This window comes from Staurois parvus, unplaced genomic scaffold (assembly GCF_062004578.1).
Source record: "Staurois parvus isolate SC_StPar_1 unplaced genomic scaffold, SC_StPar_1.0 ptg000138l, whole genome shotgun sequence".
In the NCBI taxonomy this organism is placed as follows: Eukaryota; Metazoa; Chordata; class Amphibia; order Anura; family Ranidae; genus Staurois; species Staurois parvus.
The window spans coordinates 90,749-116,957 of record NW_028317934.1 but is presented as its reverse complement, the minus strand read 5'-3'; the positions used below and the strand labels follow the sequence as shown (position 1 = coordinate 116,957).

The window sequence follows — 26,209 nt, the reverse complement described above, 5'->3', positions numbered from 1 at the left end:
GCATGGGGAAACCAGCCAAATTTCATCACATTACAGATTTTTCTTCTCAGTTTTATATATCCACTGTTTTCATCAAGGCTAAAACTAATTTTTAAAACCAGTATTCATAGATATCAGGAACCACAGGGGCTCTTTGAAGAGACAGACTAAGTGTATCCCGTAAGTTATAGCAAGAGGAAAGTTTATTATGATCAAATGGTATTTTTAATGGGAATTGATAGAATCTCTCATGAAAGGGCCTTTCCATGAAACCGGCACATCCGGTTCCATTTAACTGTAATAACCTTCCTGTGGCCCTCATTACAGGGCTTCATGTATACGGCTCATATAAATAACCCAGCCTCCTGTTATAGATGTTACAGTTTTATAAGTGGTCATACATTCGTCTCCCTCAGCTAAATTGGACAGCTCCACTTTGCAGAGGCAGAGCTGTTTGTGTATCTGCTGGGAATCTGCTGACCTACAGGAATTAGAAATAGCTGAAACAAAAATCACAATATGTTACATGCCGTACACAACTCAAGGAAGTCGATCCTAAAAAAAATAATATGATTAATAAAACTGAAGAACTCAAGTCTCACACAGGATGGGATAGTGGAATCAGACTCTTTTTTACACTTTTTGTGACTTTTTTTTTTTTTGAGTTTTGTACTTTTTTTTAGATGGGTGGGAAAACACAGTTTTTGAACAGCCTTGGTTAACTCCCAGGCAGGCTCATCTAATGTACTCGCAGTCTCTGCAGCAGGCCCCTACTGTGCCAAATGTCACTGGCATTTCACTCAAACCTCCCCCAGAGAATATCAACGGAAGCCCAATGTGTTGTGCTGGTTTATTACCTCTATACAGGGGCGGACTGACAACTCATGGGGCCCCTGGGCAATAGGGGATCATGGGGCCCCTGTGTCCTTGCCCAAACTCAAAAAAGCCTATGAAAAAGGTACCAAGGGCATCTCATGGGGCCCCCTACTGACCCAGGGCCCTCGGGCAGTGCCCGAGTTTCCAAATGGTCAGTCTGCCCCTGCCTCTATACCAATATTTATAAACTAGGGTTCCATAGAGACTTTGGGTTCCTCCAGAGGTTGCTAGGGGTTCCTTGAGTTCCTTGAGTTAAGTTCCCTCTGACAACAATTATCTTTTTTGGTGTCTTCCCGCTGACCACAAATGTAAGGAGCATTTTAATCACTGACCATCCTACTAGTGTCCATTGAGCTGGAGATACAGTAATTATTATCAGGGGGTCTCTGAGACTGGAAAGATATTTCAAGGGTTCCTACATGTTAAAGCTGAACTACAGCTTTCTGTCACTTTAAAATGGTTTGTATGGACCAAGTTGGTCTAAACAAACTATCACCTTCACTAACAGATGCGTGTGCTGGGAACACTGTATAAACTGTATGTCCACAGGACACAGCCGATGACATATCACTACACCGGCCCGTTGCCAGTGTCATGTGACCGCTGTGACCAATCACTGCAGATCACGTCAATTATTTACAATGGATGGCTTCCTGTCATGCCATCCATTGTATACAATTATGTTGTTACCTGTGACTGGTCAAGGCAGTCACCTGATACAGGCAGGGTCAATCACAGCCCATCTGTATCATGTGATCAGCTTTGCCCAATCACAGCTAATCACATCAAAAGACTGAATGAATTAGTTTCATTCAGTTACAATGATTGCAAATATCAAAGAAATACATTGGTATTAGCAATCATAATGTGTTAAAAAAAATACTGATCACTTGCCCAGAGTAGTTCAATGTTACTAGGCGATCAGTGCCTTGGTGTTTGTTTCCCATGAGCCCATGTGGTCCTGTACCTGTATCCTGTCATCTACCTGCTTGATTCTCCTGCTTGATTCTGACCACGATTGAACTGTGCCTGCACCGACCCAGCTCTCCTTTTTGACTATCCGTTTGCCTACCCCTCTGTGCCAGATCTGCCCGATTATTTCTGATTCAGCCTGCCTGACCACTCTACCTCTCCAGCCCTGACTACGCCTGTGTTTCTGAACATATAGATATTAGTTGAAGGTTTGGTTTTTGTTTGCACTGTGCATTTTTGTATACTTGTGTAGCTCTTAATAAATTGTATTATTACATCACTCCTGAAGCCTGCTATTCCCTGTGTCAGTCCACACATCCCTGGTCATATCCAGATCCTTGACACCGTTGTAGACAAGTGTAGCTGAGGGGGCCTCTTTTGCACCTCTTTCCCAACACTGAGGGTACAGAGTGATACAAGTGATGTGGGTTGTAGGCTGCGCTGGATCCAAGTAGAGTACATGGCAGAACTCTGGGAGATGATTGGACCCAGGATTGACTTGACACCGGGTCAGGATACAGAAGCAGAGTCCAAGGTACGAACCAGGGTCAACAGCAATTGGGCACTGCAGTAGCAGAAATGGCAGGCAAGGCAAAGTTCGGGAAGCAATCCGGAGTCAGAATCAGCCAGGCAGCAAGGTAACTGAAACTGAAAGCAGAGACAAGTCCAGTAAACAAGCCAAGGTCTGTAGTAGACCAACAGGTAACAAATGAGACAGAGGGCAGAGGCAAGGTTTAAAAGGTAGCCAGGTCATACACAGGAAAGCACTCAGATCAGCAGATCTGGTTTCAGGGTCACAGAAACAAGCTGAAGACTATTCAGCAACTTCTCTCTGATGTGCATCAGTTACATAGGCCACTGGGTGCCAAACCCAAGGTTGAGTATGCGCCTTCCAAATGTGGCATGTCCACGGTTTCCTCTGAGCTTGGAAGTATGGGCAGCGTAACACGTATGAGCATAGGTTCAAACTATATACTTCCTTTTGCCAAGAATCTGGCCTTCCTTATAGAGACTCATGCACTTGGCCATCTGAGCCTGCACAATATAACATTTGGGCTTCTTTTCCCACTTGGGAGTCACAGGTGCTGCATACAGTCGCCCAGAGAAATTAATGGCTTTACAGGGCTTTACGCAGGTATATGCTGGTACTTGCACAAACTCGTGTCCATATGCATAAAAGGCATATTTCTCTGAAAGTGGTAAGTTTAGGGAAATACACTATATGTACACTGTATGTATATGCCGATGCATCAGTGTTTACAAGCAGCTGGCCGCGTACAGCTGTTCACTTGTATGGGTGCTGCATTGTGGATTTACAGGTGCAGGAAAGCATTGAGAAGTTTACACCTCAAAACATTCCACGCCAGTCTGATATGGGGGTGCAGTACAATATGTCAGGGGGGGCAGAGGACAGGAATTATCAGAGTAAAGGGCTGGAATCCACAGTTTGTAGGGCAGTGTACAGGGGGTCAGCAGGGCAGAGCACGGGTGGTCAGTATGGTAGTGTATTGCAGGGGTCAGCAGTTTGTAGGCCAGTGTACAATGGGTCAGCAGGGCAGAGGATGGGTGGTCAGTATGGTAGTGTATTGCAGGGGTCAGCAGTTTGTAGGCCAGTGTACAATGGGTCAGCAGGGCAGAGGACTGTCAATCAGTAGGGGAGTGTACAGGGATCAGCAGTGTACAGGACATATAATATGGTTTTAAAGGTGAACGTAGCCTCTAAACAGTATAAACAATATGTAAACATTGAAAATATTACCAAAACTCATAAAGAGTAATCTGACTGGCTTTATAATTACAAAGTCAAAGCAGAATGACAAAATGTGAGCAAGACTGGGATCATGAAAGACATGGGGCACCCTGGAAAGGAGCAGAGAAATAAGTTCTGTGGCTGGCCAGTGGGAGGGTCTTAAAGGGAGATTGAACAGAATCTGTGCCTGCTGTATAAAATGCACACCTATACCACATTCCTCGTACCTACAAAATACTAAACACTGTGCCACAACCGGCAGTCTCAAAGACACAAATAAACCTCAGGACAAAGGAACATATTTTTTTATTAATTGTTTCCAAATCATATGTTTTATGCACACAAAAAGGATATTTCTGCCCTAGGCGGCCATACTTGGATCAAAGTTAATCTGCTTCAGTAGGGACCAATTGAATTTCAGTCCATGTATGGGCAGGCTGGTTGTACAGCAGGCGATCCACCAATCGACTTCTGTACAATCAGCCTCTAGGAAAATTTCTGCATAATTGGCACCGCTGGCTACAGCTGGCAGCACTGATCAGTTTATTCTGGTGGTATTAAAGGCTCTTCGCTTTCAGCACACATTACCTCAGCAGGAGTAATTTCCCTTGATCTGTCTATGTATATCTATGCATAATGTACAGAGTACAGGGGTCAGAGTAAGTAAAAAACAAAACAACTAATGGAGTGTAGCAGTCAGGATAAGAGCCACATTCACATCAGAGTCCTACCTTAAATCAGTATCCCCAGAGTACAACCACCTTACATTACAGTCTGCAGGATCCTCCTTAAATCAGAGTCTAGAGTGCCCCCTTTAAATCAGAGTCCAGCACATTGCCCCTTACATCAGAATCCAGCAGAGTGCCCCCTTACATCAGAGTTTGACAAAGTGCACCCTTACATCAGAGTCCAGCAGATTGCCCCCTTACATCAGACTCAAGCACAGTACCCCCTCACATCAGAGTCTGGCATTCAGAGCCCATGACAAAGGGATTTTTTTCGGGCACTTTTCTCCTGTCCATGAACATTTGCAAATAGGAGAAAAGTGTTTGTTTTATACGAACTGTCTAAATTTATGCATGGTTGGCAACACAGGGTTGGGGTGTACACATACTGCCACTGTGATGTTTTGTGGCCGTGGAAGAAATTCTGTCCTCCGTTGCTTTCTGTAGGCACAGTGCCTGCTGAAGGTAATCCATTCAAGTGAATGAGGCTGCTCTGCAAGCACCGCACAACTCCATGCAATGCACGTGGTTGCAGTGCACTAGTGTAGGGTTCTAGGGGTTAAAGCAGGTGGTGAGGAGATTATACATCTCACTGCCTGCCAACTGCTGAATGCAGATCGCTATTCAGAGACCAAAGTTCATGTGAACAATCCCCTAAAGCAGGGGTGTCAAACTCAATTTCATTGCGGCCCACATCAGCTTTATGGTTGCCCTCAAAGGGCCAGTTGTATCTGTAAGACTATATAAATGTATCTACACTTTATCATAATAAATAATTGCCTCTGAATGTGATTATTACTAATTTTAGTAATAACTGAAGACTTAAGCTGTGAAGGGCAGGTGCAGACCGGCATGGAGTCCCCTCAAGTACCTGTAGCAGATGAAATCTAAAAAGGAGAGTCGCACACCACTGGTATTATCCACAAGAAACTTTATTGGAGGCTGCTCAGACAGAACATAGTTCTGCTATGGTGAGCAGTCTCCATCAAAATTTCATTTGGATGATACCATCGGTATGCTTTTCAACTGGCATAGAATTGTATTATTCTCATAATAATTGTAAACAGATATTTAGAGCCCCCCACCCTGCCTTACATCACAGTGCACCCCCCCCCCATACCTTGTGCTGCTGCTGGGAAGAAGCTGAGGGAGGAGCTGCAGGAGATGTACGAGGGCCACATGAAATGGCTTGGAGGACCACATTCGGCCCGCGGGCCTTGTGTTTGACACTTGTGCCCTAAAGGGATGCTGGGGCTGGGCAGGAAGGAGTTAAACAGACGCACCACAAACTTGTGAGTAATAACTCCATCAGTTTATACAGCCTTCAGATTATCAGCCATTCCCAATAAAACTAAAGTTGTCCCTGTGTGTTAACATGGCGAGGGATGGAGGAGAGAAGGGGGGAGGGAGGTAGAGGGGAGAGAGAAGGGGGGGATAGAGGGGAAGAGAAAGGAGAGATAGAGGAGGGCAGAGATAGAGGGGGGAGAGAAGGGAGGGAGATAGAGGAGGGAGAGAAGGGGGGGATACTCCACTGCCAGACAAAGCTATACTGTGTGGCAGCGCTGTGTAAATCTCAGAACTGGATGGATAGAAACTCGATGGTGCCAGGCAGGTCTCCTGCAGATCTACCAGTATATCTGCTTGCCCTTGCACAGGCAAGCGGATATACTGACAGGAAGAATCAATGAACTACCACGGTACTCCACAGCACTGGTGGTTCATTGAGAAGTACAAGCTGACAGCTGCTAGGGCTATGGGGACTTGTAGTTCATTCATTCATAGAACTTTGTGAATCAAGGATGCATCCATGTGGGCCACGCTCTATTCAAAAAGTGACAGCTTGTACAGGGAACTTCTCCTCGTACTGCTGTCACGGGGGGGGGAATTGGGCGGCAGTTTCAGCATTGGGACAGTGGCGTATTTAGGTTTTGTGCACAAAAATCAGCTCCCCCTACGGAGAGAGCCTGACACTGACCAACAACACCCCTGCCCACCCCCTGAGAAAGTCTTCCACTAACACCCCCCCCCCCGGTGAGAGAGAGAAAGACACTCACCTTCACAGCTCTGGACATTAACCGGAACGAGAGTTGGTCTCTCCACACACCATCAAGCAGCCTGCAATCTCTCCCGGAGCTCACTTGGTCCCCATGCCCCATGAGTCCCTTCCTCCATCCCTTCTTCCGGGGGGTGCTGCTGCCCCCCTGAAAAATGCCGCCCTAGGCAAATGCCTTGTTTGCTTTGTGGTAAATACACCCCTGCATTGGGAGCATGTTACATGTTCCACGCTAAAAACAAGTGGAACATGTAACATGTTCCCAAAGGTGAACGTATCCTTTAAACTTGTTGTGAAAGCAACATGTAGATATAAGTTGCATGGCGATAATTCTGGTTTGGTTTTATTACTTTCTTTTGTCAGCGATTTCTTTTTGTCAGTTATTTGGAACGTGCGTACCACAAACAGAATCACTGTAAAGTCCTAAACTTTCTACTTTTCTTAAGTCCTGGACGGCCAAGCAGCTAACATTTTCAGAAGGCAGGCAGTAACAGAGTAACAGAATCCTATGTCTCTCACAACAGGTTGCTTCTAATTACAATCTACACCCCATGTCATATTTGACGTATTCGCAAGTTCATAGGAATTCCAGAATAACTCTATAAGTCGTTGCAGATCATTGAATTCTGATCTCTGTAAATGTATGTCTCCCAACAAAAAAAAACAACAAAAAAAACATTTCTTGTTTCATTGAAAATCCCCACTTTCTCCACATCAGATAAAAATGTTTCCAGCAGTTTTTTGTTGTTTTTTTTTGCACACGCACATATGATTCATGGCTTGTGTAAACATATCTCTATCAGGGTAGCAGTACCAGCCTCAGGATGCCTCGTTTAATAAGTAATCATCCAGCTGCTGCTTTACTGGCAAAGAGCTCACTGACATTCCAAGGGGAGAACTCAAGATTCACTTACTTCATGTGAACAAGGACAAGCTGTACTACTTTCTTGCCTACACAACCGCAGCCCAGTGCTAACAATCAATATTTTGGAAGAGTATGTCATTTCATGCAGACTAAGGCCCTATGAACAAAGGCAATAGAAGAGATGCTTGAAGTGTGTTCTTAAAGCTGGACTCCAGGGAATGTAAAAAATTTTGCCTACGGTACCATTTAACCTCCCTGGCGGTATGATTTTTTCAGATTTTTGGTGCTGAAAGCGGTACCATTATTTTGCATGGAAATTTGGCGTTTTATATTGTAGGCCTGTAATTTTTAGGAATAACTCACTGAAATCTGTCCAAACAGGAGTCTAGTAAACATCCCGGGTAGGATAAAACTTGAAATCATAAATTATAATTTAATAAATAATCATAAAAAATAATAATAATATAATAATAATAATAAATTTAATTCAATAATATAATCAAACCAAAAACACTGAAATTTGAAATAGAACGCAAAGTTCGCACATCACTGAGCAAAGTCGCAAAATTGTTTTCAGTGTCTGATGATGAATTTCCCCACGAATCATTATCACTCAATTCTGCAAGTGGTTCTGATTTACTATCGCTGTTCTCTAGCTGGTCTAAAACCGCTTTTGACCTAAAGGGACACTTTTTGGACGCTATGGATGTTTCTCAGTTTCCAGGCAGAAAGAACAGTAAAAATGCAGACAGGGCGCAGGACAAAGCACTCGGGACAAAATGTATGTGAAATGGATTGATACAGTAATATTTTACTATGTGATTTTAGTGATTTTAGTGAATGTCACTTTTTGTCATTTTCAAATTTCCCGCCGTTCCGTCCCCCGTACGTCCCAACGCTCGCAGGGGACGGAACCCAGATGACAGATGCCGGCATCCGCCGGATTACATTGCCGGGGACACTGCAGGAGGGACATCGCGGGAGCGCAAGACAAGGTAAGTGCAAGAGGGATCCCGGAGCAGCGCCGCATAGTGTTCCCGAGTGTAGCTCGGGGTTACCGCTTCTGGTACTGAAACTTTACCCCGAGCTACACTCAGAAATGCTACAGCAATTTTACATACTTCTCCTGCAGGCTCCTCCTCTCTAAATGGCCAGTTGGTTGCACTCTGACATCATGGAGAACAAAGTAGGGCCAGCAGTCCTGCATATATATATATATTTTTTTCTATTTATTACAGGTACTTATATAGAGCCATCAGTTTACGTATATGCATATATATTACGTACAAGGGTTGGACAAAATTGTAGAAACACCAGATTAAAAAAAAATAAAATGGTCTAGGGTTGTCAGTGGTGTACCCCAAGGTTCAGTGTTGGGACCCTTACTTTTTAATATATTTATAAACAATATAGGGTCTGGGATTAAAAATACCATTTCAGTCTTTGCAGATGACACCAAGCTGTGCAGTAGAATAACGTCCTTACAGGATGTCTTCAATTTACAAGCCAAACTCAATGCACTGTTTAATTGGGCAACTATGTGGCAAATGAGGTTTAATGTTGATAAATGTAAGGTTCTGCACTTGGGGGCTAAGAATATGCATGCAACAGGGCAGGGGCAGACTGACAACTCATGGGGCCCCCGGGCAATAGGGGATCATGGGGCCCCTGTGTCCTTGCCCAAACTCAAAAAAGCCTATGATAAAGGTACCAGGGGCATCTCATGGGGCCCCCTACTGACCCCGGGCCCTCGAGCAGTGCCCGAGTTTCCAAATGGTCAGTCCGCCCCTGTCCCCAACACATATTAATGACAGGTTCTGAAGCTAATTTAATGCAGATAAAGCACTGAGTTTAATTACCACCTTAACCACTTCCCGACCGTCCCATGTCTATAAACGCCCGGATGGGAGTGCTGCCGAAGCTGGTTGACGTTTCTAAACGTCACCCGCATTCACTGCCTGTGCATGCTCCCTGGGGGCGAGCAGCACCACGATCCGGCGCCCGCTGTGTCCGGAGGACACAGTGGAACACCAATCGCTGTATAGGACCTCTGTGTGAGGTCCTGATTCATGTGATCAAGGATTGGCCAATCAGTGATCACATGAGCAGTAGTAAACAAGACGTCACTTGCTGACTTCATTGCTTACTACGTGTGAAATCTGTGAATGATCTCAGCGATCACATGGTAGAAGGCTATTTGCAACAGCCTTGTACCATGTGACAAGCTGTGACCAATCACAGCTCTCACAGTATTTCTCAATGGCTACAAGAATGCAGCCAGAGAGAAGGAGAAATTATTGCTTTTACAGCCTTTATAGGTGTAAAAGCAATCAGTGTAAAAAAAGAAAAAAAAATCTCCATCACCCCCCACAAGTAGTACAGTGTCACTATACTGCTAGGGTGACAGTATGTTAAAAAAAAAACCATAAATAATAATATTAAAAAATAAAATATGTAAAAACAATTTTGAAAAATTATAATTTTACTTTTGTTTTTTTTACTAAAAAGATAGATAAATACATTTTGGCCAAGATTTATGAAGAAAGATTATTTATTTGCAAAATTTTATAAGAAAAACACTTTTTTTCATTTACATAGTAAAAAAAATAAAAATCCCAGTGGTGAATAAATACCACCAAAATAAAGTTTTCTCTGTCTCCAAAAATGAGAAAAAATTCATATGGGTACAGTGTTGCATGACCGCGCAATTGTCATTCAAAGTGTTATAGCCCTGAAAGCTGTAAATTGGCCTGGACAGGAAGGGGGTGAAAGTGTCCGGACTTGAAGTGGTTAACCATTTGCCGCCCGGCCAATGGCCGTTTGGCGGCGGCAAAAGTGCTTCTGCATTCCGGGTGCACGCCATTTGGCGTGCTCCCGCACATGCTCAGTTCGCGCAACTGCAGTGCAGCACAGCGGCGCGATCTGTCACCGGCCGTGTACCTCGGACACAGTCGATGACAGATCTGAGTACCGGCCCCCGTTGCTGGTACCATGTGACCTGCTGTGACCAATCACAGCAGGTCACATGACAGTTGTATACAATGAATGGCTTCATTCATGCCATCCATTGTATACTAGTGCCTAGCTGTGAATGGTCACAGCAGGTCACATGCACATGTCATGTGATTAGCTGTGACCAAATCACAGCTAAGCACAAAAAAAAAAAAAAAAAAAAAAACTGAATGAATCGATTTCATTCTGGTAAATGCTTGCTTATAGCAAAGTAATTCTTTGCTATAAGCAAATTGTGTAAAAAAAAAAAAAATAAAAAAAATACTGATCACTTCCCCAAAGTAGTACAATGTTACTATGGTAACATTGTACTACTTTGGTCATAGTAAAATATGAAAAAAAAATCTTAAAAAAAATAAAAAAAATGTAATAAAAAATTAAAAATAATAACAAAAATATATATATATATATATTTTTTTTTCATACTGTCACCAGTCAGTGTCCCTGTTCACCGCCATGCCAGTTATATGATGACGCTGTACTGCACTGGTGACAGTATGTAAAAAAAAAATAGTGAAAATAATTTTTGAAATTTTTTCATTTTCCGAAAAATTATGACAAAAAAAATACTTCAAAAAACTCGCCATTCCTCTTATGAAGTACGTCGGACTGTCTACTCTGCAAAAATCTGTCATTTGGGGGATATCTGTACTATTCTGACATTCTTGAACCTCAAGATATTAGATTGGCTGTCAGTACTTCAGGATTGATCAATATTCAGATCTATACCATAGTTTGTAAACTCTATAACTTTCCTACAAACTAAATAATACATCCTAATTTAGGTTATTTTCACCAAAGACATGTAGCAGAATACATCTCGGCCTAAATTTATGAAGAACAATTATTTATTTGTAAACTTTTATAACAGAAACAAAGAAAAACGTGTTTTTTTCAAAATTTTTGGTCTTTTTTTGTTAATTTAGCAAAAAATAAAAACCCCAGCGGTGATTAAATACCACCAAAAGAAAGCTCTAGTTGTGTGAAGAAAATGATAAAATTTTAGTTTGGGTACAATGTTGTATGACCGCGCAATTGTCATTCAAAGTGTGAGAGCGCTGAAACCTGAAAACTGGCCTGGGCAGGAAGGGGGAAAATTGCCCGGTATTGAAATAGTTAATCACCCCAGTCCCTGTGTCACAAATGTGTTCAGTCCAGAGGCGGACTGACAACTCATGGGGCCCCCCGGGCAATAGGGGATCATAGGGCCCCTGGGCCCTTGCCCAAACTCAAAAAAGCCTATGAAAAAGGTACCAGGGGCATCTCATGGGGCCCCCTACTGACCCTGGGCCCTCAGGCAGTGCACGAGTTTCCAAATGGTCAGTCCGCCCCTGGTTCAGTCATAGAAGGATGAGGTGGGAATCCTACTCCTTACAATAAGTTATGGCTTTCATAGAATGCTAACCAACTAGATGGCGCCGGTCCACAACAAGCAGAGACACTTTGCAGTGGCGTAATGCGCATGCTTTGTCTAGATCAGAGGCGTGTTTGGGGAGACATCGGGACGCTACGCCATGACCCGGAAGTGCTAGCCGGTTCCTTTCTTCTTTTCCGGAGCGGCGGTGGCGGCGTGTTGTACAGGGCTGTGCAGCCATGAGTGTCCCGGCTTTTATCGACGTGTCCGAGGAGGATCAGGTGAGGAGCTCTGGACACCTACCCGGATGTGCTGAGCGGCTGCAGTGGAGGTGCTGGGATTTGTAGTGCCACAGTAGCAGCTGGCAGGGTCTGCACTGCGTGAGGGTGGAGCCGGTTGCAGCACTCGCCCATATGAATGTACAGGGAGCTGTGTGTATACCCGAGTGTTCTATATCCGTGTATTAACCCCTGCTTTGCTGGGCCACGTCTCATACGTCTCTCCTATGTAAACATCAATGTTTCTCTGCTAGAAAATGACTTGGAAGCCCCAAACATAATAGATTTCTCTTAGCAAAGGGCCTAGAGAATAAAATATTCGGCTGCAATTTTTATATGTATTTGTGCAGTGATATTTTTTTTTTGTATTTTCTATTGCTATTGTTTTTGTTAAAAATACACATTCATGTATTAAAAAAAAAAAATAAAAAATTGTAAAATATGAAAGGTGATGTTACACCGAGTAAATAGATACCCAACATGTTACGCTTTAAAATTGCGCATGCTTGTATACTGGCCCCAACTATGGTACTTAGTCTCCGTAGGCAACGGTTTAAAAATTTCTACAGGCCCTCTCATTTTTTTTCTGGGTTTTATTCTTTATTTTCTTCAGTTCTTTCCTCATTTTTTGTTCTCTGTATTTTCGTCTATTTTATTATTATTCATACCACCTTGTTTATGGAGCAATTTGCTCATAATCCATCAAACTTTGTGCTACCAGTGTATTCCTCATTGCGCTTTATTGGTTGATTTTATGTTACTACACATTGTACTTGAAGTTACTGTTTCGTCGCTTATGTTCTGCAACTCGTCATGTTGCTGGGTTCCGTCTCCTGTCTTTCTGTATACTGTTTCTAAAAATCCTTAATCAAAATATTGAAATATAAAAATGTCTGCAGGTTACCAGTTTACAGTCACAGAGGAGATCTAGTTCTAGAATGATTGCTCTCGTTTGGACGTTTGCGACGATACTTCGCATGTGTGGTTTGAACACCATTTACATATGTGGGCCTGACCTATGTATGCGTTCACCACTGCGAGTGAGCACAGGGGGATGGGTGCTTTAAAAAAAAATTTTCTTTTAATTTATTTTTATTAGTTTTTTTAATTTTACACTGTCCCTTTTTAAAATATTGTTTTTTCATCACTTTTATTGCTATCGCAAGGAATGTAAACATGTCTTGTGATAGAAATAAGCAGTGGCAGGTACTCTTTATGGAGAGATCTAGGGTCAATAAGACCCACATTTCTCCTCTGCAAGGTAGCATTAGATAAAAAAAAACATAGATCTAATGCTTTAAAAAAAAAAAGTCCTTGTTATTTATTTATTTCAGGTACTTATATAGCGCCATCAATTTACGCAGCACTTTACACATATATATTGTACATTCACATCAGTCCCTAACCCTTAAGGGGTGTACAATCTAAGGTCCCTAACTCGCATTCATACATACACATACTAGGACCAATTTAGACAGGAGCCAATTTACCTACCAGCATGTCTTTGGAGTGTAGGAGGAAACCAGAGTACCCAGAGAAAACCCACACAGGCACAGGGAGAACATGCAAACTCCAGGCAGGTGATGCCATAGTTGGGATTTGAACCAATGACCCTAGTACTGCCAGGCAGAAGTGCTGCCCGTTTAGCCGCTGTGCTGCCCATGTTTACATTAGGCTGGAACCAGAAGTGACATAATGGTGTTGCTCCGGTCCTCCTAGGCCTTAAAGATGAGTAGAGGCCATGTTTCCTTCATGCATCTCTATGCCCAGCTGCAGCGGTCATTAGATCTATTCTCGGGCTCACCGATCCGCCAGGTAAGCCCGAGAACCAACGGAAAGTGGCGGGCGAGGGGGGGGGGGGGGGCCACCCAGCACTTCTAAAAGTGATCCAGTACCCAGCACTTCTAAAAGTGATCCAGTGACAAATCCACTGCTAGCATCACCTTTAGGAAAAAGAAATTGCTGGCTGATAAAAACAATACCAGGGTTATGGCACATTGCTGCAACCATGACCTCGGTATTCCACTTCCAACCGAGGACATATATTTACTATGGCTCTACTGGGAAGTAGTTAAAGAGGACCTGTCCTTTCACATGACAGATCTAGTAATCCCACCAGCTGATATGTGCCGTTGTGCTGTCCATGCTGTCACTATATATATCAGTCCTTCCGTGTATAGTGGGTCATGTGACCTCCCAGGATGCTGTGCTCAGGCTGCAGCAGTCAGGTTCCAGGTCTGAAATATGAGCTGGAGTGCTGCAGCGGCAGGTGACAGTCCTAGGGGCTGTATTTCACTTTAGGGTAGTAATAAACCCTCAGCGGTTTTTAGTATAAGAGTCGATTCGCATTGAATTGCACCCATTCATGTACAATCCAGTTTTGCAACTAGTTAGTTGAATGGGCTGCAAAACGCATTGGAATGTGAAAAAAGTATTACACGTGTTCCTTTTTCAGAACGCACTACACCAAACCGCATACTCCTGCGCTAGCATGGGATTTGGTGCCTGCAAATGCGCTGTGCTTGTGAGATGTTTGGGGTGCCATTAACAATTGTCACACTCTCGCAAGGAAAGCGCGCTCACTTGCGGTACGGTAGATGCCATGTTGAGCACAATAATTTAGACAATCCCCAGTAAAGTATTAGTATTCTTACCCCCAGCCCCCTTAGTGCTGCTTCCCTGAACGTCTGGTCTTCATACAAAAGAGTGGACAGTACAGTCTCTAGCTAGTCTGATCGCTTTGAGGAAGGAGCAGGGGAGTATCTTGTCATCCTAGACTACAGGACCCAGAGCTGTGCTTCTATTGAAGCACACAACAAAGGGAAGCACAACTCTAGTTCCTGCATGCAAGAAAGGCTCCATAGAATGCTGCAAGACTAAGGAGTCGCCCGAAAATGGGAAACCAGGGACAGCGGACATAGTTAGTCTGGCTGAAAAAAAGTCCATCCAGTTCAACCATTAAAAAAAAAACAAAGCTGTAATCCTATACCCACAGGTGATCCAGAGGAATGCAAAAAAACCCAGCAAAGCATGATCCAATTTGGTCCTGCAGGGGAAGAAATTCCTTCCTGATCCCCCGAGAGGCAATCGGATATTCCCTGGATTAACTTTACCTATAAATGTTAGTATCCAGTTATATTCTGTGTATCTTTTTTACAGCAATCCACTGAGCTGGCCAGAAACAACTCTTGAGGGAGTCTATTCCAAATTTTCACAGCTCTTACTGTGAAGAAACCTTTCCATGTTTGGAGATTACATTTCTTTTCCTCCAGACGTAAAGAGTGCCCCCTTGTCCTCTGTGATGACCTCAGGGTGAATAACTCTGCATGTGCATTCATCACACTATGATAAAAACAGAGCATTTTTTTAAAATTAAAACAACTCTTGAGGGAGTCTATTACACATTTTCACAGCTCTTACTGTGAAGAAACCTTTCCGTGTTTGGAGATTACATTTCTTTTCCTCCAGACGTAAGGAGTGCCCCCTTGTCCTCTGTGATGACCTCAGGGTGAATAGCTCTACACCGAGTTCACTATATGAACCACTGATGTATTTATACATGTTGATCATATCCCCCCTTAATCTCCTCTTCCATGACACCGGCTGAAACTGAAACATATTCAAGAATAAAAAATAAAGCTGCATACTCAGTAAGTGATGAAATCAGCTCCTGAAAGTACTTAAAAACAAAGTTTCATATCACTTTGGAACACATGACCTGTAGATGTAGCCTGTGTTTTTTCAGCAGTCCAGCACTACCTCCCTTATCAGGGCTAAATTGATTGCAATAAGAAGACATGCATATAATCTGTAATAATACAATGGGGATGATGCGTTATGGCCAGGGGCGGACTGACCATTTGGAAACTCGGGCACTGCCGAGGGCCCGTGGTCAGTAGGGGGCCCCATGAGATGCCCCTGGTACCTTTATCATAGGCCTTTTTGAGTTTGGGCAAGGACACAGGGGCCCCATGATCCCCTATTGCCCGGGGGCCCCATGAGTTGTCAGTCCGCCTCTGGTTACGGCATTTATGACTCAGTTGTGGTGTGATGTAGTCGGAAGCCTTACGCCAGAATTTTTTACAGGTTACCTGTTTAGAGTTACAGAAGAGGTCTACCGCTAGAATTATAGTTCCCAGTCTAACATTTGCAGTGATACCTCCTATGTGTGCTGCAAACAACATTTACATGTTTGTACGACTTACATATGCGTTCACTTCTGTGCACAAGCACTGAGGGATGGGGGCACTTTTAATGTGTTTTTTTTTTTTTTCTTACACTGTTCCTTTTTTATCAGTTTTATTCCTCTGAAAGCTTGCTATGGGGGCACCTAAGCAGGCTTCCTTCTGAGTTGCTGTTCTGTGTGTCTGTTCACACACAGCTTGCTCCTGCCCCCTTTCTCTCCTCAATGGCTCACTGGCTGTGATTGACAGCAGCGGAAACTAATGGCTCCCGTTGCTGTCTCAGTCAGTGAGGAGGGAGAGTCCCCAGAGAGCTGAGGCTCTCTTGCACATTGCTGGATCGTGGTGTGGCTCAGGTAAGTATTGCGGGGGGGGGAGGGGGCAGCTGCACACAAAAGATCATTTACCTTAATGCATATAGTAAAAAAAAAAAACTTGAGCCTTTACAACCACTGTACAAATTTCATTGGTTTCCAAATTAAATAAAATGTAATTTTAATAATCAATGAACCTTTTAGCAGTTTCTTGGCCTTTTTTCAAAACTGAAGGAGGAAGTGATTCCCTTGCACGTGCCGTGACAGACTCTGCATCTATGGGCAGCACAGTGGCAAAATGGTTAGCACTTCCGCCTGGCAGTACTAGGGTCGTTGGTTCGAATCCCAACCACGGCACCACCTGCCTGGAGTTTGCATGTTCTCCCTGTGCCTGCGTGGGTTTTTTTCCGAGTACTCAGGTTTTCTCCCACATTCCAAAGACATGCTGGTAGGTGAATTGGCTCCTGTCTAAATTGGCCCTAGTATGTGTATGTATGAATGTCAGTTAGGGACCTTAGATTGTACACCCCTTGAGGGTTAGGGACTGATGTGAATGTACAATATATATGTAAAGTGCTGCGTAAATTGATGGCGCTATATAAGTACCTGAAATAAATAAATCTCCAACAGGAAAATGGACAGCCAAGTAAATAAAATTTGGTTATTATCCTGTCCCCATAAACAAACGAAAAAACAATTCTGCAGTTGGACTTTCAGAATGGTATCAGATGTATGTGGGAAGTGCTGAGTCTGTGTGATAATGATCCTGACTCTGGTAGGTTCTGCTTAGTGTAGATAAGGGAATGTGCACGGCTCAGAGCTGCTAAGGATCATTCATGTAAACCATCAGTAAGAATATTCCTTCCTTCCTTTCTAAGGCTGGGGAGCTTCGCGCTTACTTGAAATCTAAAGGCGCAGAGATATCGGAGGAAAACTCGGAGGGCGGACTCCACATTGACTTGGCTCAGGTCATTGAAGCATGTGATGTCTGCTTGAAAGACGACGATAAAGGTTTGTTGTTGGTTGTCATAGTGTGAAATAAAGAGAACCTGTGTTGGGAAATACATGGACAGACTCTTCTGCAAATACTACATATTTGGCAGCTCTATGGATCCTGTGGCTTTATTACTTTTTTAACCTTACCACCTTGTGTTCCAAGGTGCATTTTTAAATGACATGGTAAACAATGAATTAAAGCAAGCTCATCTCTTCTGCAGTTTTGAGCTTGGTGTGTATTTAACAGGTATGGGACTCTAAACGTGTGATTTTCCCCAGCTGTCAATGCCCACAATGGTTCCTGGCTTCTTCTGTTCCTCTCTGGGGAGCCCAGGTCAATGGAAAACAGCTCTTGCAGTGAGGGCAGGGGGGATCGGTGAACAGATGTGACTTGTCACAGCTGTCATTCCTTGGCTACTGTGGCAAAGATACAGATAATCAAGCACAGTCTGTGCTTTATTAGCAGCATTCGAGGGCAGAGTAGACATTGGTGGTCTAACAGACTTCTGATGTCTCTACAAAGACTACCTGTCCGTATCACATGGGATGTGATGGCAATAAAATTACATTTAAAAAAATTAAGTCTTCTAAACGCCTGTTTACTCGGAATCTGCTGCAACTTGGGGGAACAGAGTGGAAATTGTCAGCTTGTGTGGAGAATGTTTGCATCTGGAGAAAAGGGCTTTAATTCACAAAAAGACAAGCTGCCAATACCACAAGCCAGGTATTACACTTGTCCAAGACAACCTAGTGTAGTATCTGGCTTGTGATTTTGTGAATTACTCCAACTGCACAAACTGACCTTTTCCACTCTTTCTGTTCATCTTAATAGTAAGCTGATTTATGAAGAATTTGCAAAGCTATTCACCCAGCTGTTTGTAAATAAGAGATGTGAAAAGGAAAATGTTTCCTTTTGGTTTTAGAAAGTGTGAAGTATCATAGGAAATTCCTGTCTTTTCCATCAAATGCAGTATTTTCCAGTTTAAAGGAGAAATATGGTTGAAGCTCTTTTGGCTATACTTCTCCTGTGGATCACAGGAGTGTACTTAGTTCTGCACTCCTGTGACCCAGATTCAGCTGAAATCAGGCTAGAGTCCGCTGGCACCTTGTGTCACAGAGCCGGTCTAGGCACTGCAGGGATCCAGTGTCAGGGTCTTCCCAGATGTCTGACCAGCGGCTGGCTCAGCTTCTTAGCATGCCGCTGAGAGCCTGAGCCAGATGATCTTGCCCTCAGTACTAGAGTGAACACTGGAGGGGTACAGTACAGAGCAGTGACTTAAGCTGGCCATACACAGGTCAAATTCTGAAAGAATTTTCTTTTGAAAATCTTTTCTAAGAATTTTTATTTGAATTTCGCACCATTAGTGGGTCACAGAAACAACCGATTTCCATGTGACCATCAAATTTGAGTGATCAGGCATGTTGGAAATTTGATGGGAGAATGATGGGAGAATCATGCAAGAAATCTAAAGCTGTGACCTGGAAAGAAAAGAAAACTCTTGGCCATGAAAATTCTTTTCTGTAGCAACATGAAGTGTAATTGAAGGCTTGGTTGCTTAAATTTCAAAATCCGTGGCAGCACCGTCAGATTACAAAATGCACAAAATTTCTGATTGTCTAAAGAAAATTCGTTCAGAATTCAACCCATGTATGGCCTGCATTAGTCACTGCTTTGTGCTCCGAGTGGGCCCTAGAACTAAGCGAGCAGCAGTCTTTGATCACTCTGTTCCCTGTGTACACCCAGCAGGGGACAGCTGCACCATTGGACTGATGTTGCATCTACATAGGTGAATATAAATGTTTTTTGGGGTTTTTTTAATCCATACTTGAATTACATTTTTTACGCCTTTCACACAGGATGAATGTAAATGCTCTTTCACTGGGTGAATGGCTATGCAGATTCTTTATAAATAAACCCTGAAGTGTTACCTTTTGGACACCGTTTACCCTTAAGGCTCTCACTGTATGAACGGAGGCAGAGATTATGGTCTTTTCAATAATTCTGCTGCTTCATATTTTAACATTGATGTTTACAGATGTGGAGAGTATAATGAATAGTGTTGTGTCCCTGTTGCTTATCCTGGAGCCAGACAAGCAGGAAGCTTTAATCGAAAGCCTGTGTGAGAAGCTGGTAAAATACAGGGAAGGAGAACGTCCTTCTTTAAGACTGCAGCTGTAAGTATTTGCATAACCCAAGAAATGTTCTGCCTTGTCCTTTCTTTTAAAATAGAAAACATTTTTATTGTGCAAACGTTTATTTAATATAAAGCTCCACTTTACATCTCCTTTGTGTTTCATTGGGAGAATTCTTACAGGAAGTGCTCTTTTTTTTGTAGTGCCCAGAGCCACTCATGCTATATTGCATAGCTGGTCTTCCTCCTGAAGTACTGACCTGTAACAGATTACTGCACATCACTGAGATATGAGTACCAAGGAAAGCGAATTTTAGAAAAAGGAATGTTTTAGAAGTAAACATGGAATGTGTTTAGCTGGCTGTTATCTGGCTGTTGTGTTTAATAATAGCTACTTTATACAGTCAGGTCCATAAATATTGGGACATCAACACAATTCTAACATTTTTGGCTCTATACACCACCACAATGGATTTGAAATGAAACAAACAAGATACGCTTTAACTGCAGACTGTCAGCTTTAATTTGAGGGTATTTACATCCAAATCAGGTGAACAGTGTAGGAATTACAACAGTTTGCATATGTGCCTCCCACTTGTTAAGGGACCAAAAGTAATGGGACAGTTGGCTTCTCAGCTGTTCCATGGCCAGGTGTGTGTTATTCCCTCATTATCCCAATAACAATGAGCAGATAGAAGGTCCAGAGTTCATTTCAAGTGTGCTATTTGCATTTGGAATCTGTTGCTGTCAACTCTCAAGATGAGATCCAAAGAGCTGTCACTATCAGTGAAGCAAGCCATCATTAGGCTGAATAAACAAAACAAACCCATCAGAGAGATAGCAAAAACATTAGGCATGGCCAAAACAACTGTTTGGAACATTCTTAAAATGAAGGAACGCACCGGTGAGCTCAGCAACACCAAAAGACCCGGAAGACCACGGAAAACAACTGTGGTGGATGACTGAAGAATTCTTTCCCTGGTGAAGAAAACACCCTTCACAACAGTTGGCCAGATCAAGAACACTCTCCAGGAGGTAGGTGTATGTGTGTCAAAGTCAACAATCAAGAGAAGACTTCACCAGAGTGAATACAGAGGGTTCACCACAAGATGTAAACCATTGGTGAGCCTCAAAAACAGGAAGGCCAGATTAGAGTTTGCCAAACGACATCTAAAAAAGCCTTCACAGTTCTGGAACAACATCCTATGGACAGATGAGGCCAAGATCAACTTGTACCAGAGTGATGGGAAGAGAAGAGTATGGAGAAGGAAAGGAACTGCTCATGATCCTAAGCATACCACCTCATCAGTGAAGCATGGTGGTGGTAGTGTCATGGCGTGGGCATGTATGGCTGCCAATGGAACTGGTTCTCTTGTATTTATTGATGATGTGACTGCTGACAAAAGCAGCAGGATGAATTCTGAAGTGTTTCGGGCAATATTATCTGCTCATATTCAGCCAAATGCTTCAGAACTCATTGGACGCCGCTTCACAGTGCAGATGGACAATGACCCAAAGCATACTGCAAAAGCAACCAAAGAGTTTTTTAAGGGAAAGAAGTGGAATGTTATGCAATGGCCAAGTCAATCACCTGACCTGAATCCGATTGAGCATGCATTTCACTTGCTGAAAACAAAACTGAAGGGAAAATGCCCCAAGAACAAGCAGGAACTGAAGACAGTTGCAGTAGAGGCCTGGCAGAGCATCACCAAGGATGAAACCCAGCGTCTGGTGATGTCTATGCGTTCCACACTTCAGGCTGTAATTGACTGCAAAGGATTTGCAACCAAGTATTAAAAAGTGAAAGTTTGATTTATGATTATTATTCTGTCCCATTACTTTTGGTCCCTTAACAAGTGGGAGGCACATATGCAAACTGTTGTAATTCCTACACCGTTCACCTGATTCGGATGTAAATACCCTCAAATTAAAGCTGACAGTCTGCAGTTAAAGCACATCTTGTTCATTTCATTTCAAATCCATTGTGGTGGTGTATAGAACCAAAAATGTTAGAATTGTGTTGATGTCCCAATATTTATGAACCTGACTGTATTATTATTATTATTATTATACAGGATTTATATAGCGCCAACAGTTTGCTCAGCGCTTTACAATATAACGGGAGACAATACAGCAACAATACAGTTCAATACAAGAGGGTTAGGAGGGCCCTGCTCCTCGGAGCTTACAATATAAGATGATTCTTATTACTTTTTTTAAAGTGTCATTTTTTGCTTTTTTTAAAAGCCTTTCAGAAATTAGAAATACAGGTGTACCTCTGTTTACTTATTTAATTCTCTGGGACGTTTCATATTGCGAAAAATTCATAAACCGAAATGCAGTTTCCCATAGGAATGCACTTAAAACCAGTTAATCCGTTCCACAGGTCAGAAAAAAGTTTTTGAAAAAGTCGCTGTCACTATAGGTCCGTGCCGGTTTTTAAATGTAATTACCAGCTTTTTTTTCTTCACTATAGCTCAGAGCATCAGCTGTCACTTTCCCCCCAGCCAAAAGAAAGGAATGTTTCCTTTTACCTTGTTTCTGGAGATAAAAGAAACAAAGTATTCTTTAGCTCTGGGGAAAGTGACAGCTAATTCTCTGAGCTATAGTGAAGGAAAAAAAAAGCCTGCAATTGCTTTGAAAAATAGGCACTGACATACACTTCGTATGGTTAAAAAAATTTGTAAACCGAGGCATTATTTTCAATGGATTTTCATTCGTAAACCGAAAACTATGTTAACTGAGGCCTTCGTAAACCGAGGTACACCTGTATGTAGTAATCCATAACCGCAAATTGACTCTCGCTTTAAATTCCGGAACAGTTGGTGCAGTGAAAATTTTTGATAGGTTGTTTTCTGGCTGGTTTCCTATTGACGTATGGCGTTGAGTTAGTGAAGGTAAATAGACTGTGCACTGCAGTTGCACTCATTTTTCCCAGAGATTAGTAAATGTGGTGAAGCTTCACTTTGTAATGAATACCCAATCAGGTGCAAGGAAAAAAACTGATTTTTTTGCTTGCATGTGATTGAATGATGGAAATCGGCAGAGCTTCACCTTATTCAGTAAGCTCTGAAGTCTATTTGCCTTTAGTAAGCCATAGTGTCTTTTTGTATAGTGTGCAGTGTTTTTGATTATTATGATCAAAATAATATATAATAAGTCTTGGTTATATTTTTTTTTCTATTTTCATTTTGTGGAAAACCCAATACGTTTTCATATGAGCATATGTGGTTTTACCATTATCTTTTCAGATTTAGTACTGTATTTTGGAAGGCAAAGATCAGGACAGTTAATTGATTTTCTGCTTACCATTGTTGACACTCAACCAAGTCATGCATGCAAGTCTGTCAAATGGAACAGGCCAGACAGCTGTACCTCCATGTATGTGGCCAGTTTGAATGACCACTAACCAGACTGTGTTTAGAATGTCTAGGGTTATCACGTGACATATGACCTTTGCAAATATTGGTTAACTGACTGCCAATCCAGAAACACTTTGCCTTACTTTAACAGCTGGTCTCATGTAAAAATTCTCTAAGAATTAAAAAAAAAAAAAACCCCAAAAACTTTACTATGGAATATTTCCAAGCCATCCACCTACCACCCCTGTAGAAGTGTGCCTATGATGCATATAAAAGTATTATTATTGTAAATGGGAAAGGTGAATGGGAAATTTTAACATTTTAGTAATCCATTAAAACTAGGATGAAAGGGGCATGGAAGAGGCCATCTCACTCACCATCTGCTCGCGGGCAGAACTTTTATTTCCCCAATCATCTTTTAGGACAGTCCCTGGAGAGATTGTAGCTCCACCCACTTTTTCTCAGGAAATGCTGAGATCTTTAAAAGGGAGGGTTTAGCATGGCATCCGTTTGTGTTTCCTCTGCCATGATGGGAACCATGGGTGGTGCTATGCTGTCCTGAGGTGGTGGGGTTGTGTAGCCATACCTTTTTTTTTTTTTTATTGGCTGTCTGGACATTTTCTGTCTTGCTGGGGGGGGGGATGCGAGGACTCCTTTGGCTCATGCTGTTTGTTTCTTGGGTCCTTTGCTCACTCTGGGAACCAGCGGCTGGTGAGATCACATTTGGGTTGGAGGAACTTCCAGCTTGTGCAGGCAGCCTCCGGTTCTGTCCACTGGAGTACAAAGGCAAGGTGCAGGTCAAGCTGGTGCTTGCAGTTTCAGCCCTTGCTGGTTTACAATGTCATGTTCCCCTTCTAAAATGTATGGAAAGTTTCCAAAGTGTATTCTATTTTCTGTCGCCCTTATTTAGAATAATGTCTTTTTAGTGCATTGCTTCAATTGTTGGTCATTGTGTAGTGCTGTTATAGGTCTCCTTTCCAGTGTCTGTTGCCTCTATCTTGTAAAATAAAAATGTAACGTGGTCTGCGTATCTTCCAGACTGAGTAACCTATTCCATGGCATGGACAAGAGCACCCCTGTCAGGTACACCGTATACTGTGCCCTCATCAAAGTGGCAGCCAGCTGTGGCGCCATAATGTTCATTCCAACAGATCTTGATCAGGTCAGTGCCCTTCATTCTGCTCCTTATTTACTTGGAAAAGCTTGCAGCATTACATACAGTTTAACTTGGATTTTGTTTTTTTAGGTTCGTAAATGGATTACAGACTGGAACCTCAGCACAGAGAAGAAACACGTTTTACTCAGGCTTCTCTATGAGGCTCTTGTTGACTGCAAACGAAGGTGACTCACCTGACATCATATGTGTGAATAGTTTGGGGTGTATATTGAGGAGGCAGTGAATGTTGATAAAAGCCCATCCTTATGTAGCTTTGAATACATTCAGAAAGACTTGGGAAGTTTGTGTTATTATTGCTGTCTGTGTTCCTGTTGTGTAGTAAGTGTCAGGAAGAAAGCAGAATATTGATGGCTATTAACCACTTCAATTACAGACACTTTCACTCCCTTCCTGTCCAGGCCAATTTTCAGCTTTCAGTGCTATCACACTTTGAATTGCTCGGTCATGCAACATTGTACCCATATGAATTTTGTAGCATTTGTTTGAGACAGATAAAACTTTATTTTGGTATTTACCACTGGAACTTTTTTTTTTTTTTTTGCTGTATAAATGAAAAACTCCAAACTTTTGAAAAAAAAAGTGTTTTTCTTATATTTTGCAAATAATCTTTCTTCATAAATCTTGGCCAAAATGTATTCAGCTATTTTTTTAGTAAAAAAAATAACCCAAATTAGTTTACAACCAAAAATTATAATTTTTCTAATTTTTTTTTTTTTACATTTTTATTTTATTTCTTTTTTTCTTTTACACTGATTATTGCTTTTACAGCCTTTATCGGTGTAAAAGCAATAATTTCTCCTCATTTCTCAATGGCTGCAAAAATGCAGCCAGAAAGACTGTGAGAGCTGTGATTGGTCACAGTTTGACATGGTACAAGGCTATTGTGAATAGCCTTGTACCATGTGATCTCTCTGATCATTCACAGATTTCACAAGTAGTAAGCAATGATGTCAGAAGTGACATCTTGTTTACTACTATTCATGTGATCACTGATTGGCCAATCAGTGATCACATGAATCAGGACCTCACACAGAGGTCCCGTACAGCGATCGGTGTTCCACTGTGTCCGAAGGACACAGCGGGCACTGGATCGCGGTGCCGCGCGCTCCCAGGGAACGTGTACAAGCAGTGAATGCGGGTAACGTTTAGAAACGTCAAACTGCTTCGGCACTGCTCCCGTCCAGCCGTTTATGTATATGGGCCGGGCGGGAAGTGGTTAATTAAAGCGCTTTTCTGGTGAAGAGTTTTTACTGCTGTCTGTCCCTCCACTCGGCAGAGTGCCCTCTTTTCCTGTTCAGTGACCGGGATGGGAATTGATAATTTTCCTAACTAGGAGAGCAATAAAAACAAAAAATTCTTTAATCCTTCTCTGCTTCTTTCAAAATTTAAACAACTTTCACTGTAATTGCACTTCCAGTTCTAGATTAAGGTAGTAGATAGATGGTGGATAAAGATGGCAGTTAAAGACCATACACCTTCAAAAACAATTCAGCAGTTTCTTTCCTGACAGGTTCTTTCTAGAGTATTGGTGAACTTTGCCCTACAGCTTTCCTGTTTTTCTGTATTTTGTGCTCTCCTTTATGTACACCTGAAACTAGCCATCCGTCTGTTATGTTAATATAAGGTGTAATGTTGTACTTGCCACATGATCACTAGAATGCCATTATACACTGTGTCTGAGCATGGTAGGTTTATTGTTGGTATTTGTAGGTTTTATCTTGAAAAGATGCGGAGTACAGGAAATGGCTGGATGCTGTGTGAAATTGAACATATACACTGATACCACTGAACAACCTGTAGGCCATTGTTTTCATCCTCATGGTTGTAGTTGCTGATAATTAACATACACTGATTAGCCAGAACATTATAACCACCCACCATAACCCATGAACTCCACCGGACCTGTGAAGGTATGCTGTGTTCTCTTGCACCAAGCCATCAGAAGCCAGTCCTTTTAAGCCCTTTAAGTTGCAGGGTGGGGTCTCCATGTACCGTATGTGTTTTTCCAGCACATTTCACAGATGCTCAATGAACTGACGTGGAGAATTCGGAGACCAAGTCAACACCTCAAACTTGTTACGTTTCTCAAGCATTCTTTAATTTTGCAGACCAGGCCACATTCTTCCATTGCTCCATGGTCCAGTTGTGATGCTCACATGCTCATTGTAAGCACCTTTGGCTGT

At 42.4% G+C, this 26,209-nt stretch overlaps 1 protein-coding gene across 1 annotated transcript in view; it reads left to right on the top strand.

Moving 5' to 3' along the window:
* The first annotated feature begins 11,732 nt into the window (after window positions 1-11,732).
* EIF3M (eukaryotic translation initiation factor 3 subunit M) overlaps window positions 11,733-26,209 on the top strand; it is a 42,008-nt gene continuing 27,531 nt past the window's right edge. The window contains exons 1-5 of the mRNA XM_089673466.1: window positions 11,733-11,867; window positions 17,238-17,370; window positions 19,392-19,530; window positions 23,888-24,011; window positions 24,096-24,190. Coding sequence (XP_089529592.1) covers window positions 11,826-11,867; window positions 17,238-17,370; window positions 19,392-19,530; window positions 23,888-24,011; window positions 24,096-24,190 — 533 coding nt within the window. The 5' untranslated portion in view covers window positions 11,733-11,825. The remainder of the gene's footprint in view (window positions 11,868-17,237; window positions 17,371-19,391; window positions 19,531-23,887; window positions 24,012-24,095; window positions 24,191-26,209) is intronic.